Consider the following 23,208-nt stretch of genomic DNA (forward strand, 5'->3'; position numbering starts at 1 on the left):
AGATTGTGAAATACTCAGACCGGCCCGTCTGGCACCAACAACCATGCCACGCTCAAAATTTCCCATTCTGACATTCAGTTTGGAGTTCAGGAGATTGTCTTGACCAGGACCACACCCCTAAATGCATTGAAGCAACTGCCATGTGAATGGTTGATTAGATAATTGGATTAATGAGAAATTGAACAGGTGTTCCTAATAATCATTTAGGTAAGCGTATAGGCCTACAATAACTCTTTTAGGTCTAAAACAGTTAGCATAGTTGTTAATATGAGAGTTATGAGACATTATTTAAGAGATTTAAGTATTGCATTACATGAGTAGCTCTCGGCCACTTTCATTTTAAAAAGTAGCTCTCAAATGAAAAAAGGTTGGAGACCCCTGCCTCACACACTGTGGCCTCAAAGCTTCCCCTTTTTCACTGATTGATTATGAGGTAAAACACACACCCCTCGTTTGCATACGGGTGAAGAAATGTATAAGTGTGAATACAAACAAAATGTATATATACATAATATATACATAAAGACACAAATGGAAATAGATGCACAATACAAAAATAAATGAGAAAAAAAATGCCATTACACATAACTAAGGAAATAAAAGTATAAATACATTTATTTTTTTACATTCCTTTATATATATTTATTTTGGAAGTTATGATATTCCATAAAGTTCAGCTCCAACCCTAAATCAAACACACCTGAACCAGCAAATATAAAGTCTTCAGATTAACTAGAAAGCTTCAGTGGCGCTCCAGGACCGAAGCTACCCATCCCTGGGGCCTGTACCATGAAGGTAGCTGAACAAACTCGGGGTTACAGGATTAGTTTTGAGTTGACAAAACCAAACCGATGCAATCAGGCTTTATTGGTACCATGATGCAGCTCATCAACTTTCTCTGTCAACTCAGGCTTTGATCCTCAAGCTATGATTACTCCACGCGCGCGTGCACATAAAAGAGTGACGTCGGCACTGAACAACCAATTGCGGGTAGAGCGAGAACGATATATTTTTCCGCGGAGGAACGAGAGATAATCATTCAGAATTACGATGAATTTAAATATGTATTTCAAGCTCGAAACAATACGTTCTCTGCTGCCAAAGCAAGAGAAGACTGTTGGAGAAAGATTGCTGATTCATGTTAATGTGTAAGTTAAACAAATACGTTATATATTTATGTAAAATTATGTATGTGTAGCCTATACGTGTAATATAGCCTATAGCCTATTTTTATAATATATAAAAATGTGCATGGATGTACTAAGAAAAATTAATATTCATTGATTTTTAGATGCAACCCCAACTCCAAATGTTCTTGGCAGCAGATAAAGACAAAATATAAAAATATAATTCAAAGTGGTGAGTATTTACCGCAACCTTTTATTACTTTTGTGAACATTTTATCATAAACACTTGTTTGCAGCAAACAGAAATAAAGAGTTAAATTCAGAAAACCAGAATACACTGGCGGAGGAGTTGTCTCTGAGTAGGCAATAAGGGACGGCCGATTATGGATGTGATTACAGGTGCTGTACAGTCTGACCCTGGTGCTGGCTCCTTTAAGCAAGTAACACTGGGTACGTGTGCAATACATTACTACTTTTTTAAGTTTTAAATATGGCTGACTGTATGTTCTGCAGTAGAGGGAAATACAGTGTCCCTGTTGAAGCCAGCACACATACACACACACACACACACACACACACACAGTCTCCCACACAGAGGTCAGTATGCAGCAAACAGAACACCAAACATAACCTGCTTTACAACAGTTATGCTTTACATTGGCCTATTTTTATTTATTAGGGTGGAGGAAATGAAGACACTCTGTCTGTGTGTTCTCAGACAGTTTCTGATGTGAATGCACTGGGCTTTTTATTATGGCAAACATTTAAATGTGTGGCATAAAAAAGGGACTGGCCCTTACACATCTCTTTTATTGTAGGATTTTTCAGAACCTGCCCCAGAAATGGAGGCCTCTACCTCAATGGGCTTCAGAAGAAATGTGTAAGGATTTAAAACCCTTGACATAAATTACAGTCAGTCCTGTGTTTGTAGGAAGTCAAGGAACTTTTTCTGAGCCTCCAGAAAACTTGTAATGATCATGTTTGTGGTGGAATTATGTTTTAGGTGGAAACAGACTCAGTCAGGGCCCTGTACAAAATGAGTCTTGAACTAGACTGCACACTAAAGGAGTCTTGAACTAGACTGCACACTAAAGGAGTCTTGAACTAGACTGCACACTAAAGGAGTCTTGAACTAGACTGCTCACTAAAGGAGACTTGAACTAGACTGCTCACTAAAGGAGTCTTGAACTAGACTGCACACTAAAGGAGTCTTGAACTAGACTGCTCACTAAAGGAGACTTGAACTAGACTGCTCACTAAAGGAGACTTGAACTAGACTGCTCACTAAAGGAGTCTTGAACTAGACTGTTCACTAAAGGAGACGAACTGGACTGTGAGCTGAGAAGGCTCCAAAAAAAAAAAAAAATTGGAGATCAAACAGCTGGATAAAACTGATCTCAGTATGTGAATTTATTTAACCAAGTAACACTTTAGTATGAATATTTATTAATGCAACTTTCTCTTGCTCTTTCTCCCTCCCATCCCACAAAACCAATAAAACAGTTTGAGACCTATCTGCAGTTTCAATGTGCTTTTATTAAGTGTAATATTGTATGGTGATTGCCTCTACATCTGCACCAGCTGGGTGGGCCGCTCTGGTGACTCTGAAGCGCCGAACACAGTTGAAATGTGCCTTTAGGATGCCAAAGGTCATCTCTATCTTCACTCTGGTTTTACTGAGGGCCACACTGAAGCGGTGCTGTGGCCCTGTCTGAGGGTCATGATAGGGGGTTATTGTGTAGGTTTTTCTATCTCAGTTCAAATTAACAGTGTTTTGTACTGTACCAAATTTAACTTGCTTTCCTCAAAGCGCTGACACAACAAAGACTCACGGAAAATTTGTGAGACAAGCACTGGAGCCAGGCCATTTGACATCCAAACTTGATCATATGTTCATGACCACAAGTCGTCTGCAGATGAAATGTTTAGTAGATCATTGTTATATCTGTTAATGTTAGGCTACTATTAATTTAAAGATTCATCTCTCAGAAAATAATCATCTCACATATTCACATCATCTCTACTTGAACATTAAGGCTGTGATAGGACTTCCTATTATCATAATCTGCCTCATGTTCCCCTAGAGCAGTGGAGATTGGAGCAATAGACTGCATGTTGCAATGACTCTAGGGAATCCTATCATAAGATTAACAGAATAATAATAAAAAATATTTAAAATAATTCTTAACATGTATTGTATAGTAGCCTACATTTGTGAAATTTGCTTTTTTTTTTAAAAAAAAAAAAAAAAAAAGTGTTCATGTGATGTCACCCTATCAATATATCTTACCGGCAATTTTATAAAAGTCCTCTTTTATGGACATGGTCGATAAATGTCCGGGAAACACTATTAATGAAACTATTAATGTACTCCTGCAGAGCGAGGACCACCTTGCGAATGGTTAGACAAACATATGTTTTCCCCTAGCTTCTGTGCGTCACCCACCGTGCAAGAATGTACCACTTGCAAAAAAAAAAAAACGCAACGCAATATTTGCGGTACAGTAAGTGCATTAATTCGACGTGTTAAATTCTTTATGTGCGGCTCAAGAAGTTCGTAAAGATAAGACATTGCTTCCGCGGAAAATCTGTATCTTTCATACAAATAATTATCAGGAAAGGCAAGGGGATTTTGTCATGCTAAAAATTATTTCTTTACGAAGTACTCGTCTAACAATTTGCGCTGAGATGTCACCGGATTTGGAAGAAAAGGTGAATAAGTTACGTCACCTATATGTTTCTTTGCTCTCAGCTGATTGGTCAGACTTCAGTCTGAGATCTCGAATCCAGAACATAGCCTGCCCCGGAGCAGGTTAGCCGTGCAGCGTAAGATACCATGGCAACGAACACCGATTAAAGCCGAGCTACTTTCATAGTACCTAAAACCCAGGGTTGGAGGAAACTAAACTGAAACATAGCTGGCTAGCCACCTAAACCGGCTTCATGGTACAGGCCCCTGACGTATACTGATAATAATAAAAGACTCAAGACACTTTGTGTTTTATTGCACTTTATTTGTTGGTGAGTTGAGTGCGTTTGAAGCTCAGAGTTTCTCCAGCGTCTGTCATGAAGAAATCTTTATCTAAATGATTCATTCAAACGTTGAATCTCTGCTTATGGTGCCGATCTTCAGTGTTTGGAGACTCGAGCATCACTTACAAAGACACCAAACCACTTTCTGTCTCTCCATCGGTTCTGCAACAGAAATAAACACATGACATATTCTGCAGTGATGATATGAAATCTAGAAGCATGAAACTGCACTGAAGCTCTATGATAAAACTGTAGCAGGATCTGCAGTATCTCAGCTCTCATGAGGACAGAGAGAAGAGGACAGAGACCCTGCAGTGCTGTCGCACACATCCTACACCCCACAATGCACAGAAAGCAGCGCAGGGCTCTAGTGTGTGCACAAACCAGTGCTTAAAGGGTTAAAACGCATGCTAATCACGTCACCGTGCTGATATTATTATGTCTATTAACATTCCATGCAAGTCAGAGGATTTTATAATGTTCATAAAAGGCAAAAATAGCACACTTAGGCCAGAAGTTACCTAGAGAAAGGCTTTCATTATAAATTAATCATAGTAGTCATTTTTTCCTCACTGACCCTCGTGGTAAACACGTGGTAACTGCGCTCCTATCGCGTAAGACCAAACGGTTCTCTAACAGCCAGGTTTTAAGATTGTACAGTATATTTTCTTGGTAAACAACATCATTAATGTGAATCTGAATACCTTAAATTAATAACTTTGTATAGAAAATCCAACGCTGCGCGTGTTTCCCGCTTCTGCGTCCGTTCAGTCCGCTGTTCCTGAAAGAGTGTCTGTCTGTCGGAGTGAAGAGACATGCGCATAAACGCTGAGCTCATTAATATTAATTATGTGACGTTCACCCAGTAGAAGGCGCGTGGAAGGCGGGTGTTGGCATGCATTGTAGATGTTAAATGTTATTTCTGTGGGACTGAGAAAGAAAATGTTGTCCACTTATTATTATTTTTTTCTTTCATTTTTTTAAATTGCATTTATAGCTAAATGTTTTGGGTAGATTTGGAATGTTTTCTTTGTAAATGCTTAGGGATGAAAGTTTACTTTTCTGAAAAATAGTTTTTTTTGTTTTGTTTTTTTAAATAGACAAATATTACCACGAAATATGGCCTTTATTGTTAATCTTTGATTGATTATGGGAAAATACCATGTACAATAACATAATGGGCTAAAGGAAAACCCAACTTTTTGTTATTTCAGATAGATCTGAAAAATTACATTGAGTTACTACTTGGGTTGAAAAAATAGTGAGGCAAAGTGCACTAAATCTCTGTGAAGCTTTTTTGCTATTTATATGATGATCTCATACCTGTTTTTTTGCTGTTTATAATATTTTCTTTCTTTTTACTTGTATTATTATTTTATAAATTACACTATATTTTATTTTCCTATTTGTTGTAGTCTATATTTGTTTAATATTTTTACATTATATGTTGGATTATTGTCATGTTTATTATTTGTATGTGACTGGCATTCAATAAAAAATAAAAGGTGGGCGTTGGTAGTTTGGGGTGTTGGTTAGCAGGCGATTCCAATTTATTTTATCTTTAAAGTGCTTTAGGTGCCTATTTTACATACAGCTAACATTCCCAATGGATCAATCCAAAAAAAAAAAAAAAAAAAAACCGCCAATAATGGCAAAAAAAGAGACAAACACTTGTTATTAAAACAAAAGAGATATATTTTTTAGATGCTCTTAAATCATAAGTTTTCACTGAAATGCTGAAATATTTGGAGTTGGTAATATAATTATAATTTAGAAGCATTCCTGTATTTCAAACAGTAGGCCTATTTACATTTGGATAAAAGTGTCTGACAAATGCAAGTGTGAATTTTTTACATTTCCAAGGTTTTTTCTAAATTGAATATATGGTTAAGTGTGTTTGTGTGCGTGTGTGTGTGTGTGTGTGTGTGTGTGTGTGTGTGTGTGTGTGTGTGTGTGTGTGTGTGTGTGTGTGTGTGTGTGTGTGTGTGATGACGTGATAAATATACCATTAAACCTATCACTAATTTGAGTGAAAAAGAAGGAAAGCGAGGAAAGTGGACTGAAAATCATCCAGGGGAATTTGCAGCAACACAAATTCATTATGAATGATGAATGTGTTCGTAATTTAATGCAAAATTAAATTTGACAATTTTATATTACCCCTCTATAGCATTAAAATACATTGCATATGCTGCATGATTGCAGTAGCACCTCACTGCAGTACACGAGATCCAGGGGGCGGAGTTGGATCCAGATCCAGGGGTGGAAATTGGTAGGTTTAGGTTTATGTAAGGTGGGTCGTTTTGGGGCTTTTATTTTGACAGCGCCACAAGAGGGAAAACAAAAACAAAAAGAAGGAGAGTGAGGAATCTGTACTAAACATGGTGCTAAACAGTGGGGCAGGCAGCGTTTTTCACTTATTTCAAGAGAATCTCCTTATGAATCCTGAATGTTTTCTTTTATTTAGGCCTAATGCAAAATAAAATGTGATCATTTTAAATTGCTTTTCTATGGTACTTAATACATGTCGAACAGTTGAAAATACATGCTTCCTGCCTAGGTCATTTTGGGACTTTTATTTTGACAGCGCTTGTGGTCAGAGCATCTATGGTCAGAGCATCTGATGGTGGTGTTTGTGTTGTGTTCTGCTCATGTTCAGACTCTGCAGCGATGCGCTTCATCCGCGTCTGTTTATTTTCCTGAAACACATCGATCATATTAATGTGATTTATCTAGGCCTATCAATATCTGATTTTGCTCATCAATGGTCGTAATATGACGAGCGCTTACACCAGACCTTCAGCTGAAGGGGCCACAGGTTTGATATTATATTATTATTTATTCGCCGCTATTTACATACATCTCTATAAAATGATATAACTTTTATGACAGATATATCTTTCGTTTTAATATTTATGTGTCTGAGGTTAAATTATTGCTTCGTCTACATTTATCGAGCCTCATTGTCATGTTTTAGAAGCAGGTTCATTTACAGTTTAAGCAAAAACATCTAACTTAAGAGCACTGAAGAAACACAAAATTACACTGTACTGTGTATAATTGTTTTGTAAATATAAATACACACACATGCATGTATACATGTATATTTAAGAAACAAATTATTTTTATATATAAATATTTATATATAATATAAATTATATATACAATATATACATGCAAATATTTCTCAAATATATACATGCATGTCGTGTGTGTATTTATACAGTTGAAACTCAATTTGAATATCGTGCAAAAGTTAATTTATTTCAATAATTAAAATTAAAAGGTGAAACTAATATATTATTAAAAATAAAATTATTAAAATTAGAATATTGTGAAAAGGTTTTCATAAGCTGTAAGCCATAATCATCAAAATTATAACAAATAAAGGCTTGAAATATCTCACTTTGTCTATATAATATATTAGTTTCACCTTTTAAGTTGAATTACTGGAATAAATGAACTTTTGCACAATATTCAAATTTTTCGAGTTTCACCTGTATACAAAATAATTATTCACAGTACTCACATATTATGTAAACACAATTTAAAAAAAATTATTTATATGGTTACCCATTTGTTGTTGTTGTTGATGATTTTAACAGCAAATGCCCCGTTGTACTGTGTGTGTTCCTCAGAGAAGGACCGGCTGCTGAGTCCCGTGATGGGATACGGCTCCGGCGACTTGAACGGCGGGTGTCACCGCAGCCCCCCCACCCTGGACGTGTGTGTGACGGGCCCTCGGGGGCCGGAGGAAGAGGAGGAGGAGGCCCTGAGGAGGAAGCTGAAGTACTTCTTCATGAGCCCCTGTGATAAATACCACGCGAAAGGCCGCAAACCCTTCAAACTGGTCCTTCAGCTGCTGAAGATCATCTTAGTCACTGTACAGGTACATCAACATTTCTGCATTTATTAGGCGCTTTGGATAAAAGCATTTCAAATAATTAAATTTAAATAAGTTAAATGCTAATCAATCTCTTTAACCCTCTGTTATTGGACACTTTTGCTTTTTACTTTTGTTGACTGGTAATATTTGTGATATTAATTACATTATTCCTCATTTAGCACTTAATCAAAGTGGCATGCCACTACAAAAAGTTGCTGTGCTACTGTAAAACCATGATGCATTAATATTTGATCGCTTTCAAACAGTGAAAGAGGCTTTCAGAGTCATTTAGGATACGTTTACATGACAACAATGTACTTAAACCGTTATCTTTTTTAATTTTTCTGCGTACAGACGACAACGTTGTCAAACGATCCTCATTAACACGGATCCGCGAAAACAATAAAAAACGCTGTATTATTCATGTCAGGCCAGTAGATGGCGATGTCACTTTGAAAAGAAACTACGCGTCTATAGACTGAACATGTAATACGCAAGACGTCACTGTCTTCACAAATTTGCGTTTTTGTTGTTAACAAAGACGATTGCACTTTAACTTAAAAAACTTCCGTCCCATTTCCAATCTTCATTTCCTTGCTAAACTTTTAGAGCAAACTGTTGCTTCTCAATTGCACTCTCATCTTGGTTTCTTTCAATTTCACAGCACTGAAACTGCATTAGTTAAGGTCACGAATGATTTGTTAATTGCTTCGGATTCTGGCTGTCTTTTTCTGTCGTGTTTTTGTTGTTTACAGATACAATAACGTATAGGTTTCAAAAACATGCACTTTAACACTCGTTTCTCAGTTTTTATTTTCAGGCCCCCAAAATGCCATTGCCATGTAAACGAACAGGCAAAATATTATTATTTTTAAACAGTTGTGTAAACTTAACTTAGTTAATTAACACCAAGTTGCTAGTTTTACTGTAGTAATGTACCTAATTATTAGGTTTTGGGGCAGAAAGTGGAGTATTTCTACAATGACAACTGCTCATCAGTCAGTGTAATATCTTGAAGCGCACACAGTGGATATCTGTCTTAACTGGTGTGTTTCCACCTGTGTGTGTGTGTCAGCTGGTGCTGTTTGGTCTCAGTAATCAGATGGTGGTGGCGTTTAAGGAGGAGAACACCGACTCCTTCAAGCATCTGTTCCTCAGGGACTATCGGGATGATTCTGAGGAGCCGCTGTGCATCCACACGCAGAAGAGCGTCCACGACCACATCAACTACACCATAGAGCAGGTACAGACACACATCTGCACATCTGTGTGTGTCACATGAGCTCACGAGGGACACACTTGTCTCTAACACCTGTGTGTGAGTTGTAAGTAACTGAAGAGCTTGCTGTGGATGAGGAGGCTGTTGATCAATCTGTAGTTTCAGAGAGCGTTAGCGAAACAGGATGTTAGCAACATTAGCACATCAGACGAGTGTTGAAACACTGAGCTTCATGTCAAAACATCCACGTCAAATCAGTTCATGCAAACGTGCTGAACTAGTTTACAGTGTGTCTGAATATAACGTTTGACCTTTGACTCTCTGTGTGTGTGTCAGTATCTGTCTCTGCCGCAGACGTCAGTGGGACGGTACGCGTATGTCCGCGGTGCGGGTGTGAATGACAGCGCCCTCTATCTGTGCCAGCACTACTACAGGAAGGGCACCATCGACCCGGTCAACGACACGTTTGACATCGACCCTCATGTTGTCACGGGTGCGCAGGAAATGACATCACATCACACTAATGCATAGCTCTGAGTTTAAAAACTAGACGTCTCGTTGTCTGATGTGTTTCACTCTCTGGTGCTCTCCGCGCGTCGCTCAAAAATGACTTTTTTTTTTGTCAATGAAATTAATGTACTATTTTTTTAGTTTGATAATGTTTTTCATTTAATACTTTGTATTTTTTATGGGATATTTTTATACTAAATTATATTTACGCTGTATTTATTATCCATTTATTCACTTTTTGAACATAGACCTGCACATTAAATTTCCAACGTAAACCGTCGTAAATCTTGAACGCACAGACTTAAGTTTGATCTCTTTTCAAACTTGGCAGATTATTGCTGAAGTGAAAAAAGTCGACTTAAAAAAGTAACAGAATTATACGTTTATTTTAATGAAAAATGCACAAAAATACTATTTTCATTTTTTATATGAAATATATATTTTCAAAATCACGTTTTACTCTACAACTGCGAGAAAATCAAAGCCATAAATCTAGTTTAGTCGCTTAAAACAAGAAAAAATGTCAGTGCAAGTAAGAAAAATAACGTAATTTAAAAGGAAAAATATTGTTTTCCCTTTTCTTTTTATTATTGAAAATAATTATTATTACTTTTATTATTTTTTAATATTATAGTACTACTTTATTACCAATATTTTTTTCTTATGGATATTTTGTGTTGTTTTAAAAATGTCCTTCTCAAATAAGTACTTTTTGATTTAAGAATTATAAGACAATCATACTGAAAACAAGACAAAATACTAAGTAAGAAAATAATTCAGTATGCATCACTCATTTTTTACAATCCAGTCAACAACCAATGTATAAAATGTTTCAAAACTGTTTAGCAACTTCAGTTTCATGCCAACTTTAGCAAATATTTCATCCTGATTTTGCACCTCATTGCAGTGCATTCTGGGATTGCCTTCTCTGCATAAAGGATACATATACATGTGGCCTAATCATTTTGCCAGTCCACTTGAGAGAGCAGAATAGGGAGGGTGGCGATGCTCCCTATGAAGGAGTCTCACTAGGGTTCAGAACAGAGCTAAATATTAACAAAGTTCTAAATATTCGGAATTCCACGGAATCTGTGTTCTGTTTTCCTCTGTTGCCTAGCAACACAAACCTGCTGTCCGTTTGAATGATCAGTGATTCTAAATGAGCCGTACTGACTCTTCTCCTGTGTGTTTGTGTTGTTGTTTTAGACTGTGTCGGAGTGGATCCACCGCCAGACCCTTCAGCTCCACTGCGAAACCACTACAATACCTTAAACCTCAATTTCCAAAAGTGAGACAGACACACGTCAATCCTGCGATTCCAAATGAGAACATATTGTTTATATATGAAATATAATAATCACAGACCAGCGCAAACAGAACATTGTTTACCTTTTATCAGTGGTTTTTAACGTCGTTTTTAGCTTAATTTTGTAGACAGTAACTGTAGCTCAGTAAACACACACACCGTTAGTGTTGTCAAACCCTGATCTATGTAAGAGGCGTTAGTCTTGTGAAATGGTTGCTCAAGTTCCTCTCTGCACTTCTGTCTGTCTCTCCACAGGCTGATTAATGTGACCATCCAGTTTCAGCTGAAGGCCATAAACATCCAGACGATTATTAATAACGAGATTCCCGACTGCTACACCTTCTCCATCACTGTACGCACAGATTATATTATATTATATTATATTATATTATATTATATTATATTATATTATATTATATTATATTATATTATATTATATTATATTGTCATTCAAAGGTTTGGAATCTTTTTAAAGAAGTCACTTATGTTCACCCATGATGCATTTATTTGATCAAAAATACAGTCAACATTCGATAAATTTGGGCAGTTTTGCCGCTTCACATTTTTGTGGAAGCTGTGATAAAAAAAATTTCCAGGATTATTTCAATATTAAGTTCAAAAGAACATTGTTTATTTAAAATAGATATCTTTTGTAACATTATAAGTGTCTTTACTGTCACTTTTGACCAAATTAATGCATTTTATGATCTTACGCCAAACTTTTGAACATTAATGTATCATGTTTTCAACACTGATAATAATCATAAATGTTTCTTGAGCATCAAATCATCATATTAGAATGATTTCTGAAGGATCATGAGACACTGAAGACTGGAGTAATGATGCTGGAAATTTTGGAAGGGTCATTTATATTATAATATAATATGTGAAACCTTTCTAAGCACATGAGGCTGTGTGTGTGTGTGTGTGTGTGTGTGTGTGTGTGTGTGTGTGTGTGTGTGTGTGTGTGTGTGTGTTTCAGATCCTGTTTGATAACAAGGCTCACAGCGGTAAAGTGAAGCTCAGTTTGCTCAACGAGGCGTCCATTAAGGAGTGCCGAGACCCCAACGTGTCGGGACACGGTGAGCCGACCCCAAGTGCTCTCAGTGTGTGTGTGTGTGTGTGTCCTGCTGACGCTGAACCCGTGTGTCTCTGTGTCCAGCGGACAGTTACGCGCGCGTGGCGTTCGACGTGCTGGTGGCGGTGGTGTGCGGTCTGTCTCTGGTGTTGTGTGGACGCTCCATCCTCAGGGGAATCATCCTGCAACACGTAAGCCACAGATAATCCCATCTTTTACTCGCATCTGACACGGATCGGAATTTGATGCACACCATAAACCCGAATAAGTTGGCAAAACTCTACTAATTTGAGGTAATCAGTTACATCAATTTTTTTAAGTTAAGAAATTTAACGTATAAGTAAGTAGATCTCTCTCTCTCTCTCTCTCTCTCTCCCTCTCTCTCTCTTTCTCTCTCTCCCCCTCTCTCTCCTTCTCTCTCTCTCTCTCTCTCTCCTTCTCTCTCTCTCTCTCTCCCTCTTCCTCTCCCTCTCTCCTTCTCTCTCTCCTTCTCTCTCTCCCTCTCTCTCTCCTTTTCTCTCTCTCTCTCCTTCTCTCTCTCTCCTTCTCTGTCTCCTTCTCTCTCTCTCCCTCTCCCTCTCTCCTTCTCTCTCTCTCTCTCTCTCTCCTTCTCTCTCTCTCTCTCTCCCTCTTCCTCTCCCTCTCTCCTTCTCTCTCTCTCCCTCTTCCTCTCCCTCTCTCCTTCTCTCTCTCCTTCTCTCTCTCCCTCTCTCTCTCCTTTTCTCTCTCTCTCTCCTTCTCTCTCTCTCCTTCTCTGTCTCCTTCTCTCTCTCTCCCTCTCCCTCTCTCCTTCTCTCTCTCTCTCTCTCTCTCTCTCTCTCTCCTTCTCTCTATCTCTCTCCTTCTCTGTCTCCTTCTCTCTCTCTCCCTCTTCCTCTCCCTCTCTCCTTCTCTCTATCTCTCTCCTTCTCTGTCTCCTTCTCTCTCTCTCCCTCTTCCTCTCCCTCTCTCCTTCTCTCTCTCCTTCTCTCTCTCCCTCTCTCTCTCCATTTTTCTCTCTATCTCTCTCTCTCTCTCTCTCTCTCTCTCTCTCTCTCTCTCTCTCCCTCTCCCTCTCCCTCTCTCCTTCTCTCTCTCTCTCTCTCTCTCTCGCTCTGGTTAATTCATTATAAAAAATATTACAGGGCTACTTTATTTCACTTCAGAATTCTAGATCAGAGCTGTAGATAAACAAAAATGATTTCCGGACTATATATCTGGTGCGTCAGATTTTGCGCTGCAAAACATTCATGAGTCATGACAGCTGTTATCTTGTCCATGCTGGCAAATAATAATGACCACTTGACATGAATTATATAAATAATTTTAACACGGTCATTCAAAACCAGGGTCTACCATGTGCATAGTGTAACGATCACAGAAAATCATTTTTGGGTGGAAATTAATGTAAACACAGATATTCACCCAAAATAAAAAATTACTGTGTAAGAAAAAAGTTCTTAGTTTTAGTGTCAGCACTACATTAAACTACTGTATATAATGTTGAATATAATGTATAATAATGCAATGGGGGAATCTTTGTGGGTCCTGTTAATGCCAAATGTCTGTTACCAGTAAAAAGTGTCCTACATTATTTAAAATATATCTCAGTGACAGAGTGCAAACAAATAATTCTGTATGTTCAGCTTCAGAATCATGAATATTGTTATTCTGGTGTCTCTATTGTTGCTTTGGGTTTCCAGCACCAAGTCCAAGCCTATTCATTTACACTCACAATGTAAAACCAAATTTAGCAATTTAATCAACAGTGTGTTTTTTGTTAACCTTTTATCATATGTCTTGGAGTATCGCAATAATATCGTATCGTGAGTTCAGTATCGTGATATGTGCCGAATCGTGACATGAGGGTATCGTTACACCCCTGTCAGATACCAGTCCTGTCTAAAGTGAGTGTAAACAGTCGGTTCAAAAGATCGGATCTGTGCATTAAGACTTGCAGTGTAAATGCAGTTAAAGTGTGTGTGATTTCCTAATGCATCCTAACTCACAGTTCCTCTGCGTCGGCAGGAGTTTGTGTGTTATTTCCGTCAGTCTCTGGGCCGTTCGGTGTGTTGGGCCGACCGCCTGGAGTTCATCAACGGCTGGTACCTCCTGCTCATCATCAGTGACGTCCTCACCATCATCGCCTCCTTCATCAAGATCGCCATCGAGACCAAGGTCACACGCTTTCCTGTGAGGTATCGCTGTGTTCGAGAAGCGCTCTGATCTGATTGGTGTTTGTGTTTGTGCCGCAGAACCTGTCGTCGTATGACGTCTGCAGTATTCTGATGGGAACCTCCACTCTGATGGTTTGGGTCGGGGTGTTACGATACTTCAGCTTCTTCCAGAAATACAACGTGAGTTACACTGCATTCCTGTCGCATATTCTACTGTCAAATCAAAAATTAATCAGACACCAGATATCATTTTTATATATTTTTACTAGTGGGTGCTGGACACTATAGTTCATTAATGTTAGTGAGGATAGCAAAATAAAATAACTGTGACATTATACCCAGAAGGCATCTACCCTACCCAGGCAAGGCATCCATCTTAGTATTACTGGATCTCAGTGCGGCTTTCGACACTGTTGACCATTACATATTGCTTCATTGACTGGAACATTGGGTTGGCTTCACCGGTGTTGTGATCAGCTGGCTAAAATCGAATCTTAGTGACAGGAGTTTTATTGTTAAAATTGGAAATTGTTCCTCAACACTAACATCTTTGACCTGTGGAGTTCCCCAGGGCTCAATTTTGGGTCCACTGTCATTCAATCTTTATATGCTACCACTTGGTAAACTCATAAAGAAAAATTTAATCTCTTACCATAGTTATGCGGATGATACACAAATTTATTTACCTCTAATGCCTAATGACTATACCCCCATTGAAACTCTCTGTCAGTGCACTGAAGAAATAGATACTTGGATGTCACAGAACTTTCTCCAGCTCAATAAAAATAAAACTGAGGTTATCGTTTTTGGAAGAAATGAGGAAAGATGTAAAATCTCTACCCTGCTCGAAACAAAGGGCTTAATAGCAAAGGAAGTGGTAAGAAGCCTTGGTGTCCTAATAGATAATAATCTAAATTTTAATAGTCACATAAAAACAATCACAAAATCAGCATATTTTCATCTTAAAAATATTAATAAACTTAAAAGATTCATGTCTAAGGAGGATCTTGAAAAGATCATACATGCTTTTATTTCTAGTAGGATTGATTATTGTAATGTGCTTTTAACAGGACTCCCCAAAAAGACTTTAAAACCGCTCCAAATTGTACAGAACAGTGCAGCCAGAATCCTTACTAAAACCAAAAGAATAGATCATATTACTCCAATTTTAAAGTCCTTACACTGGCTCCCAATTAGACACAGGATTAATTTTAAGGCACTCTTATTAATTAGTTTTTAAGTCAATAAAGGGGATGGGACCTAAATACCTTCATGCTATGTTTCAACAGTATACTCAACCAAGACCCCTTAGATCACAATATAAACAGCTTCTACTAAAACCTATTGTCAGGACAAAACAAGGGGAAGCTGCTTTTAACTAATGTGGCGTCCATCTCTGGAACCAGCTTCCAGAAAACATTAAAAACGCTCCAACTATCACAATTTTGGTAACACTTTACAATAAGGTTCCTTTATTAAACATTAGTAAATGTATTAACTAACATGAACTAACAATGAGCAATACATTTACTACTGTTTTTGTTAATCTTTGTTAATGTTAGTTAATGAAAATAAAGCTGTTCATTGTTTGTTCATGTTAGTTCACAATGCATTAACTAATGTTAACAAGATTTTAATAAAGTATTAGTAAATGTTGAAATTAACATTAACAAAGATGAACAAATGCTGTATAAGTGCAGTTCATTATTAGTTAATGTTAACTAATGTAGTTAACTAATGAACCTTATTGTAAAGTGTTACCACAATTTTTAAAACTAGACTAAAGACCAAGCTTTTTTCAGATGCTATTTCTGCAGTTAATGCGTAATAAATAAATATATTTATTTTCATTTTTTGTTGGTGTTTTATATATATAGAATTTTAATTATTTTTACTATTGCCAAAATTGAATGTAGTTCCATATTTTTATTTTTATTTTTATTTTTATATGTTTGTGTCAAGCGCATTGCATTGCTGCTGTGTATGAAATGCGCTATACAAATAAAATTTGCCTTGCCTTGCCAGAAATTCTTCATACAGTGACAACCAGTAAAATGTATAAAAATTTGGAAGCAAAAATTATTCAGACACCTTGACCTGACCATGTTTTGCTGAAGTGTTTGCTAATTCGACCTTTTTACACACAGACTGAACAGAATGAAGCATTGCTTGGTCATTCGTTGAGCTAAATGTGTATTATCTAATTGTGTAGTTAAATTTAACATCTGACAGATATTCAACATAATTCATCTGAGAGACAGTCTAAAGCGGGTCGCACACCGGACGCGCAGCTCAGCGCCGCGCCGCGCCACGTCTAGGACAACTCTCACCTGAAAATCTGATAACATCAGCAATTTTCTGATTTCTGTAAATAAATATAAAACTAAATGTATATTGCAGCACAGGGTGAAGTCCGTATATACATTAACTACGATTTGAGACACATAAATGTAAATTTAATATAAAACTATGTAAATGGCGCTCTGTGGCGCGGCAGGATTTTGAACACGGTCCTGAGCCGTTGCTGGGCGCCGCGGACAGACGCCGCCGGTGTGTGTACTCTCATAGAGAATAATGTGTTCGAATTTAAAAGACGTGGCACTGCGCGGCGCTGAGCTGCGCGTCCGGTGTGCGACCCCCTTAACAGAAGGATGGACAAAACCAGTGAAATATCAACTCATCTGATAACTCTGAGTTCTTATCATATTTTATTACAATTTTCTAAATTTCTTTGATAATGTGAGAAATGTTGAAGGTGTCTGAATATATTTCGGCTTGACTGTATGTCCCACTGAGCAATACCAAAGACTAGAATAACACAAGACTCTCGTATTGTTTTGAATGGGGAAAAGTGCAATGCTCAATATGGAGGAATAAGTCCCGCCTTCTAAATAAGAGCCAATCACCGATTGGTAAAGTCATCGCATCACTGCAGCTGCCCGGTTGCTAAAGAAACAGTCAGACGTGCTTCCACTGCGCATGAGCTTGATCCAGCCTGAAAAATTTAATTTTCTGTCATTATTTGAGCGGTTAGAAACTAGATTTATGACAGTTGTTGTCAGATTTCATTGGTGATTTCAAATATGAAATTTAACCGTAAGCTTGGCGAACACTTTTGGAGAATTTGCTGTTTCCCCATTCAAAGAGACAGGAGCTGCACTTGCATGACCGAGAGGCGTTTCAAAGATGACCGCCGAGTGAAATGACTCGTCATAAAGTGTTAAATGAACTGCAACCTCTTAAATTTGTCTTCTGTTTTACTTCATTCAAATGAATATGACTTTTCCAAAAGAAAAATATATATTATTGATTTGTTTTTAACTAAAACAGTAACTAAAAGTACTCTGTAAAGTTGTAAAGCCCAAAGAACTGTATCTCTGCTAAATGAATTTATGTTTCTCTTAATTTAAGATAATTTAAGAATTTAAGATTTTAAGTATTCAAGAATTTATCAGTTCTTTTTATTTAAATTATTGTTGTGTTTCAATCTATACTTTCAAAATGTGAAAATGTGTAAAAGAAATGTGTCAAGAACTTTGAATTCTGTAATTTTGAAAGTTCAATAAAAAAAAATCTTTTAAGAAAATACTTCTAATATTCATGTGTCCAGGAATCAAATCAAATAAAAAAATGTCTCATTTTCATTATTCTAATCTGTCTCAACTTTTTTTTAGTTCTCTTTATTCTCAATGATGATTCTTACTACTGTAATACAGTATTTGTCTTGCTATATTATTACTTTTATTCAAATCGGCACAAAATAAATTCAGTAAGACAAATTATAAAGTGCTTGGAATTTATAGTAATAAGTGTATGGAGGGGAGATGTACTTCATTTAATTGTCAATGTACAAAATATTGGGCCATAAAATAGTTTATAATGCTAGTAAACATAATAATTATTTTTAAATTATTATAATTTTTTTATGACCCTGACATTTTTGACAGGCTTTGTGAGCTTCACATTTCCTCTTTCTTTCTTTCTTATTTTCTTTCTATTTTCTAATAAATTGGACTCTTTAATTGGCCATAAAACAGTCTTTATGCTAGAAAAAATTAATTTATTTTTCTTTTGATTTTGTCTCGAAATACGACCCTGAAATGTTTAGAAAGCCTTTGTGAGCTTTCTTTCCTTTTTTTTCTTTCCTGTTTTCTAAATCTAAACTGAACGAGTGAATCTCCTGATCTGTTCCTGTTCCAGATCCTGATCGTGACTCTACGAGCCGCGTTTCCCAGCGTGATCCGGTTCTGCTGCTGCGCTGCTGCCATTTACATGGGCTACTGCTTCTGCGGATGGATCGTCCTGGGACCCTACCACGCTAAAGTACGTCACAGCTCAATAACACTCTGCCCCGCCAACATAAAAACAGATCACTGTTCGGATTTAAATAGGCAAATGCTTAATAGTCTATGATTGGATCATTATTGCAGTGATAATAATTCCTGATTCCTCAGGCTCAAATTGTAAAAGAATGTTTGATAGGAGCATGAAGAATCATTTTCACACACTGGGCCCTAGTTTAAGGATCCAAGCACATGGTCTAAAGCGCACGGCACAAGTGCACTTATTCATATTTTTTTGTCCAGAAAGCTTATTTTATTTAATTTTTATAATATTTTTTCTATTTTTTAATGCATTTTTTGGGGGGATTTTTTCATTTTATGCACCTTTAAATTACTAGATTTGATCAATAAATAATAAATAAATAGTAATTTAAGCACATTCCTCACATTCTTTCAATTTAAATTCAAAATAACTCACAATTTCATGCATAACCCCTTTAATTCAGCTCAAAATATCTTACACTGGCTGTCTTTGCCGACCTCTTGTGGAAAAAATTATATATATATATATATATAATAATAACATCAAAACATTCATTTTTATCAAGAGGAGCATCAATTTTGATCAATATCTTGTATACAGCTTATTTGGCAGGTGGTCATAATGTTTTGGCTCACCGGTGTAAATCACCACATTAAAACATCCATAGTTTTCTGAATCCTGTTGATTGTCTTCTAGCATCCAAGCATTGACATGTCCTCGTCTGTGATTCTCCACCAGTTCCGCTCTCTCTCCACGGTGTCCGAGTGCCTGTTTTCCCTCATCAACGGAGACGACATGTTCGCCACGTTCTCGGACATGGAGCAGAGCGGGGCGCTGGTGTGGGTTTTCAGTCAGGTGTATCTCTACACCTTCATCTCGCTCTTCATCTACATGGTGCTGTCGCTCTTCATCGCGCTCATCACCGGAGCCTACGACACCATCTCGGTGAGTCCTGCTGTCCTCGACCCAAACTAATGTAATACAATTACTAAAACTAACTCTGAATAAAACAAATATAGAAAATAATAAAAATAAATTTAAATATTTACACAAAATAACAAAAACTTAAAGAGGTGGTTGATTATGAATTCACTTTTTTAACTTTAGTTAGAGTGTAATGTTGCTGTTTGAGCATAATCAACATCTGCAAAGTCACAACGCTCAAAGTTCAAAGCAAAGGGAGATATTTTACTTTACAGAAATCGTTTTTTAAGGACTACAACAAACGGCTGGTAGAGACTACAATGAGCTTCTTCATGGGTTAGTTACATCACAAACCCTAAAATTAACATAAATCCCGCCCACGGGAACGATTATCATGACAGAATATGCTAATCTGTGACTTGAAGATAGTTAACTCCACATCAGCTGCATAAATTCATCAACTAACCATTCAGAAATGTCCTGTTGCATTCTACATGTTGTCACTCCTTCTTGAGTCTCTCCATCATTGTCCGACTCCAGTTTGGAAAGGTGGAAAAGCAGAATAGGACCCCTTTAAAAGTGCCTGTCTGAAATGTGTAAAAGCGGCTGTGTGTTTGTGTGTCTGTGTTCCAGCAACAAACGCATGACGTGCCGCAGGCGTCTGAACTGCACCGGTTCATCGCCGAATGCACCGACACACCGACCTCTGGAAACTTCCACTGTCCTGAGCCATCGACCTGTTCACTCTTCTGCTGCTTCAGCTAGAGTGTGTGTGTGTGTGTGTGTTTCTGGGTAACGCTTCTTTCATCTCACACACACGGGATGGACATGCACTCCTATGTTTGTTTGTTTACAGATAAACTTGTTTTAATTCCGTTATTTTATATTTAAATCCGTTGTAATTAATGAGCAGACTGTGTTTGCATATTCATGAGCATCTTGACCAGAACAGGTAAAGTGAGCGTCGCCATCTAGAGGCGAGGAGGAGGTACTGCACACAAACTAACACCAACACAGAGGGAAACAAGAGGACGTTTCAGGTGTTTTGATGAATCTCAGTCACAACAAACATGTCCAGGTCACATTTCAGAAAGAAAGAAAGAAAGAAAAAATTTGGGATTAAAAAAAAATTAAGCCTTTTTTAGGACCATTATGATGTTTTGCTTTGTGATATTATTTTCATGACGTTTAAAATAAGTGTTTATTTAAATGCAAAAAAAATATATATTTTCAATTTAAATATGCATAAATTTAAGATTTTAAGATTCAAGAGGAAAATACAACAAATATGTGACACAAATAGTTTTGAGAGATTTTGTCATGAAAATAATGTCACAGTGCAACAAAAATAGACGTGTTTTCTGACATGCAAAGCGATATTTCTCGTCTCTCACTGATTTCCGGTTGAAATACGACCTTACACAGAAGAACAATTTATATTTCAGGTGTTTTGGTGAATCTCGTGATAAAATGTCCTGGTCACATTTCACCCTAAAAACACACGCAAAAAAAATCAGAAGCTATATTTTGCTTTAAAAAAATAAGCCTTTTTTTGGGACCATTATTAAAAAAAAATTGGTCTTAATTGCTGGAATTATTTTCCATTTTAAATCTGCATAAATATAAGTTGCAGATTCAAATACAAGATGCATAAAAATAATTTGAGAGAAAATGAAACACATTTGTTATGTATATGTCACAATGCAACAAATATTAATCGGCTTTGTTTTCTTACATGCAAAACAATGTTTATTTTAAATAAGCATAAATTTAATAATAATACACCATGACATTCTGTTTAAAAAAAAAATTAAGTTTGTAATTTATTTGAACAGGGTCAATCTAATTTAAAATGGTTGATTATTCGTGTAATGAAAATAATTTTTAGGTTGAAATACGACCTACACATTTTCGTCAGATTCACCTGATCATTTTTATTCCGTTCATATGCTTTCATATTGCCGGCTATGACCACATCTGATTTTATGCTTTTTGTAAGTCATTTTCAGGAAATACATTTTTAAATGTGTTTTGTGGATATATAGATATTATAATGCTTATGTTTCATAAGCACAGTAGGATATTTGTGCTTTATTGGCATCATATGGATGATAATGCCACATTCTGACGCTCTTTCTGTGCTTTGTTTCAGATTTCTCTAGTGTGTGTGTGTGTGTGTGTGTGAATGTGGTTTACAGGAAGCATAGCTTGCAGGTTTGTCATGAATATTAATGTGGGTGGTGTATTGTATCTGTCTCCAGTGCATTTGCTCCTTCAGCGCGTCACACACACACACACACACACACACACACACTGATGTTTGGAGAAGCCCTGGGCATCTAGAGAGGTTTTTCCCTGTGTTATTGACACACACAGGTCAGTCCATCAGGGAATCACTCAAGCGGTGAAGCTTTGAGTGTTTTGTGTGTGTTCAGAAGTGTGTGTGCGCTCAGTAGCGTGATGATAATGTTGGCTTGAAATGACTTGTATGTCTTATAATGCTTAATGAGATTCATTACTAGTACTCGAGAAACCATAAGCAGTGGTTGTGGATGAGAAGTGAATACAGGACTGAAAGGGAACAAAAAGGCATTATTATGATTATTGAAGGTTATTTATGAGCTCTCAGTATAGCATATTTATGATATTAATTATGGACTTTTCTACGCTAATAATCATCTTCAGCTTTTGGCAGTTTAATATCAGATCCGTTCAGGTTTATTGCTCTGAAAGAGAGAGAATTAAATTGGATTCTGTGTTTTTGTGGCGAGGAAGATGCTGTTTTTGCCTTGATACAGAATGAATTGTTGGTGTAGTTTCATGATTAATGTGATATGTTTACTGCTGTTTTAATGAGATCTAAATTATTTAAAATGCTGTATTTTGTTTTAATTTTTTACATTTATTGTATGTTACTGTAAGCTGAGATGCTTTTGGTCACATCTTTTATTTAAAGTCTCAGACAGTGACACTCATTTTTAACAGAGGGAATATTTGTGTTTTTTTTGTGTGTGTGTTTTTTATAATGCAGTTTTGCACATTTTTTGTTTGTAATTTATTTGGAGAGATTGAATGTGTATCTGTGGTTTAGTGTATCTTTAATTTAAAATGATTTGATGTCTGTTTTCAGACACGTAGTAACACTTAACACATCTGTGAATGTCAACATCAAACATCTCTCAGTTTTATGGATTAAATCACTGAAGCTTCTGTTCGTGTAATTGTGTCTTTTCGCTCTTCAGTTATACTAAGACTTTCTTAAATTAAATATTTCGATCCAGGTAAACACCCTGACATGCATCAGTGATCATAATTGAGGAGATAATATAAGGCAATTAGACATTTTATTGTTGTTTTTGTTGTTGATTATTAATATTATTTTCAGTTTATCAGCATGGGCTTAAATCTATGACCTCATTAATAGATAATTATTTAGTTTTTTCAACAACAAGGAGTTTTTTTTTTTTCATATGGGCTATTTTCTGGTGTTTTTAGGGTGTTTTTGTCTTTTTGAAGTTTGACAGATCAATATTTTTCAAAATCTCCCCTTTGGTCTTTCATCTGAAAAAAGAAGTTTAGACGGGTGTGGAACAACGTGATGGTGAGCAAATTATTTCATTTTCACACACACACACACACACAC

At 36.7% G+C, this 23,208-nt stretch overlaps 1 protein-coding gene across 1 annotated transcript; it reads left to right on the forward strand.

Annotated features, from left to right (window-relative positions):
- Window positions 1-6,485: 6,485 nt before the first annotated feature.
- On the forward strand, window positions 6,486-22,775 carry mcoln1b (mucolipin TRP cation channel 1b). Its single transcript, XM_084107854.1, has 13 exons — window positions 6,486-6,978; window positions 7,799-8,049; window positions 9,122-9,289; window positions 9,602-9,758; window positions 10,982-11,063; window positions 11,337-11,433; window positions 12,064-12,163; window positions 12,244-12,350; window positions 14,167-14,316; window positions 14,394-14,495; window positions 18,516-18,638; window positions 19,380-19,586; window positions 20,199-22,775. The coding sequence occupies exons 1-13, from the start codon at window positions 6,936-6,938 to the stop codon at window positions 20,328-20,330; spliced, it is 1,719 nt and encodes a 572-aa protein (XP_083963980.1). The 5' UTR covers window positions 6,486-6,935; the 3' UTR covers window positions 20,331-22,775.
- Window positions 22,776-23,208: the final 433 nt, after the last annotated feature.

This window comes from Abramis brama (assembly GCF_963993115.1).
Source record: "Abramis brama genome assembly, chromosome: 1".
Classification (NCBI taxonomy): domain Eukaryota; kingdom Metazoa; phylum Chordata; class Actinopteri; order Cypriniformes; family Leuciscidae; genus Abramis; species Abramis brama.

Bases quoted from the DNA above. Each gene is read 5' to 3' on its own strand.
- mcoln1b (XM_084107854.1), top strand. From the start codon at position 6,936: ATGACGAGCGCTTACACCAGACCTTCAGCTGAAGGGGCCACAG. The intron at 9,759-10,981 runs GTGCGCAGGAAA...TTGTTGTTTTAG, and splicing joins CGACCCTCATGTTGTCACGG to ACTGTGTCGGAGTGGATCCA. The intron at 18,639-19,379 runs GTACGTCACAGC...ATTCTCCACCAG, and splicing joins TGGGACCCTACCACGCTAAA to TTCCGCTCTCTCTCCACGGT.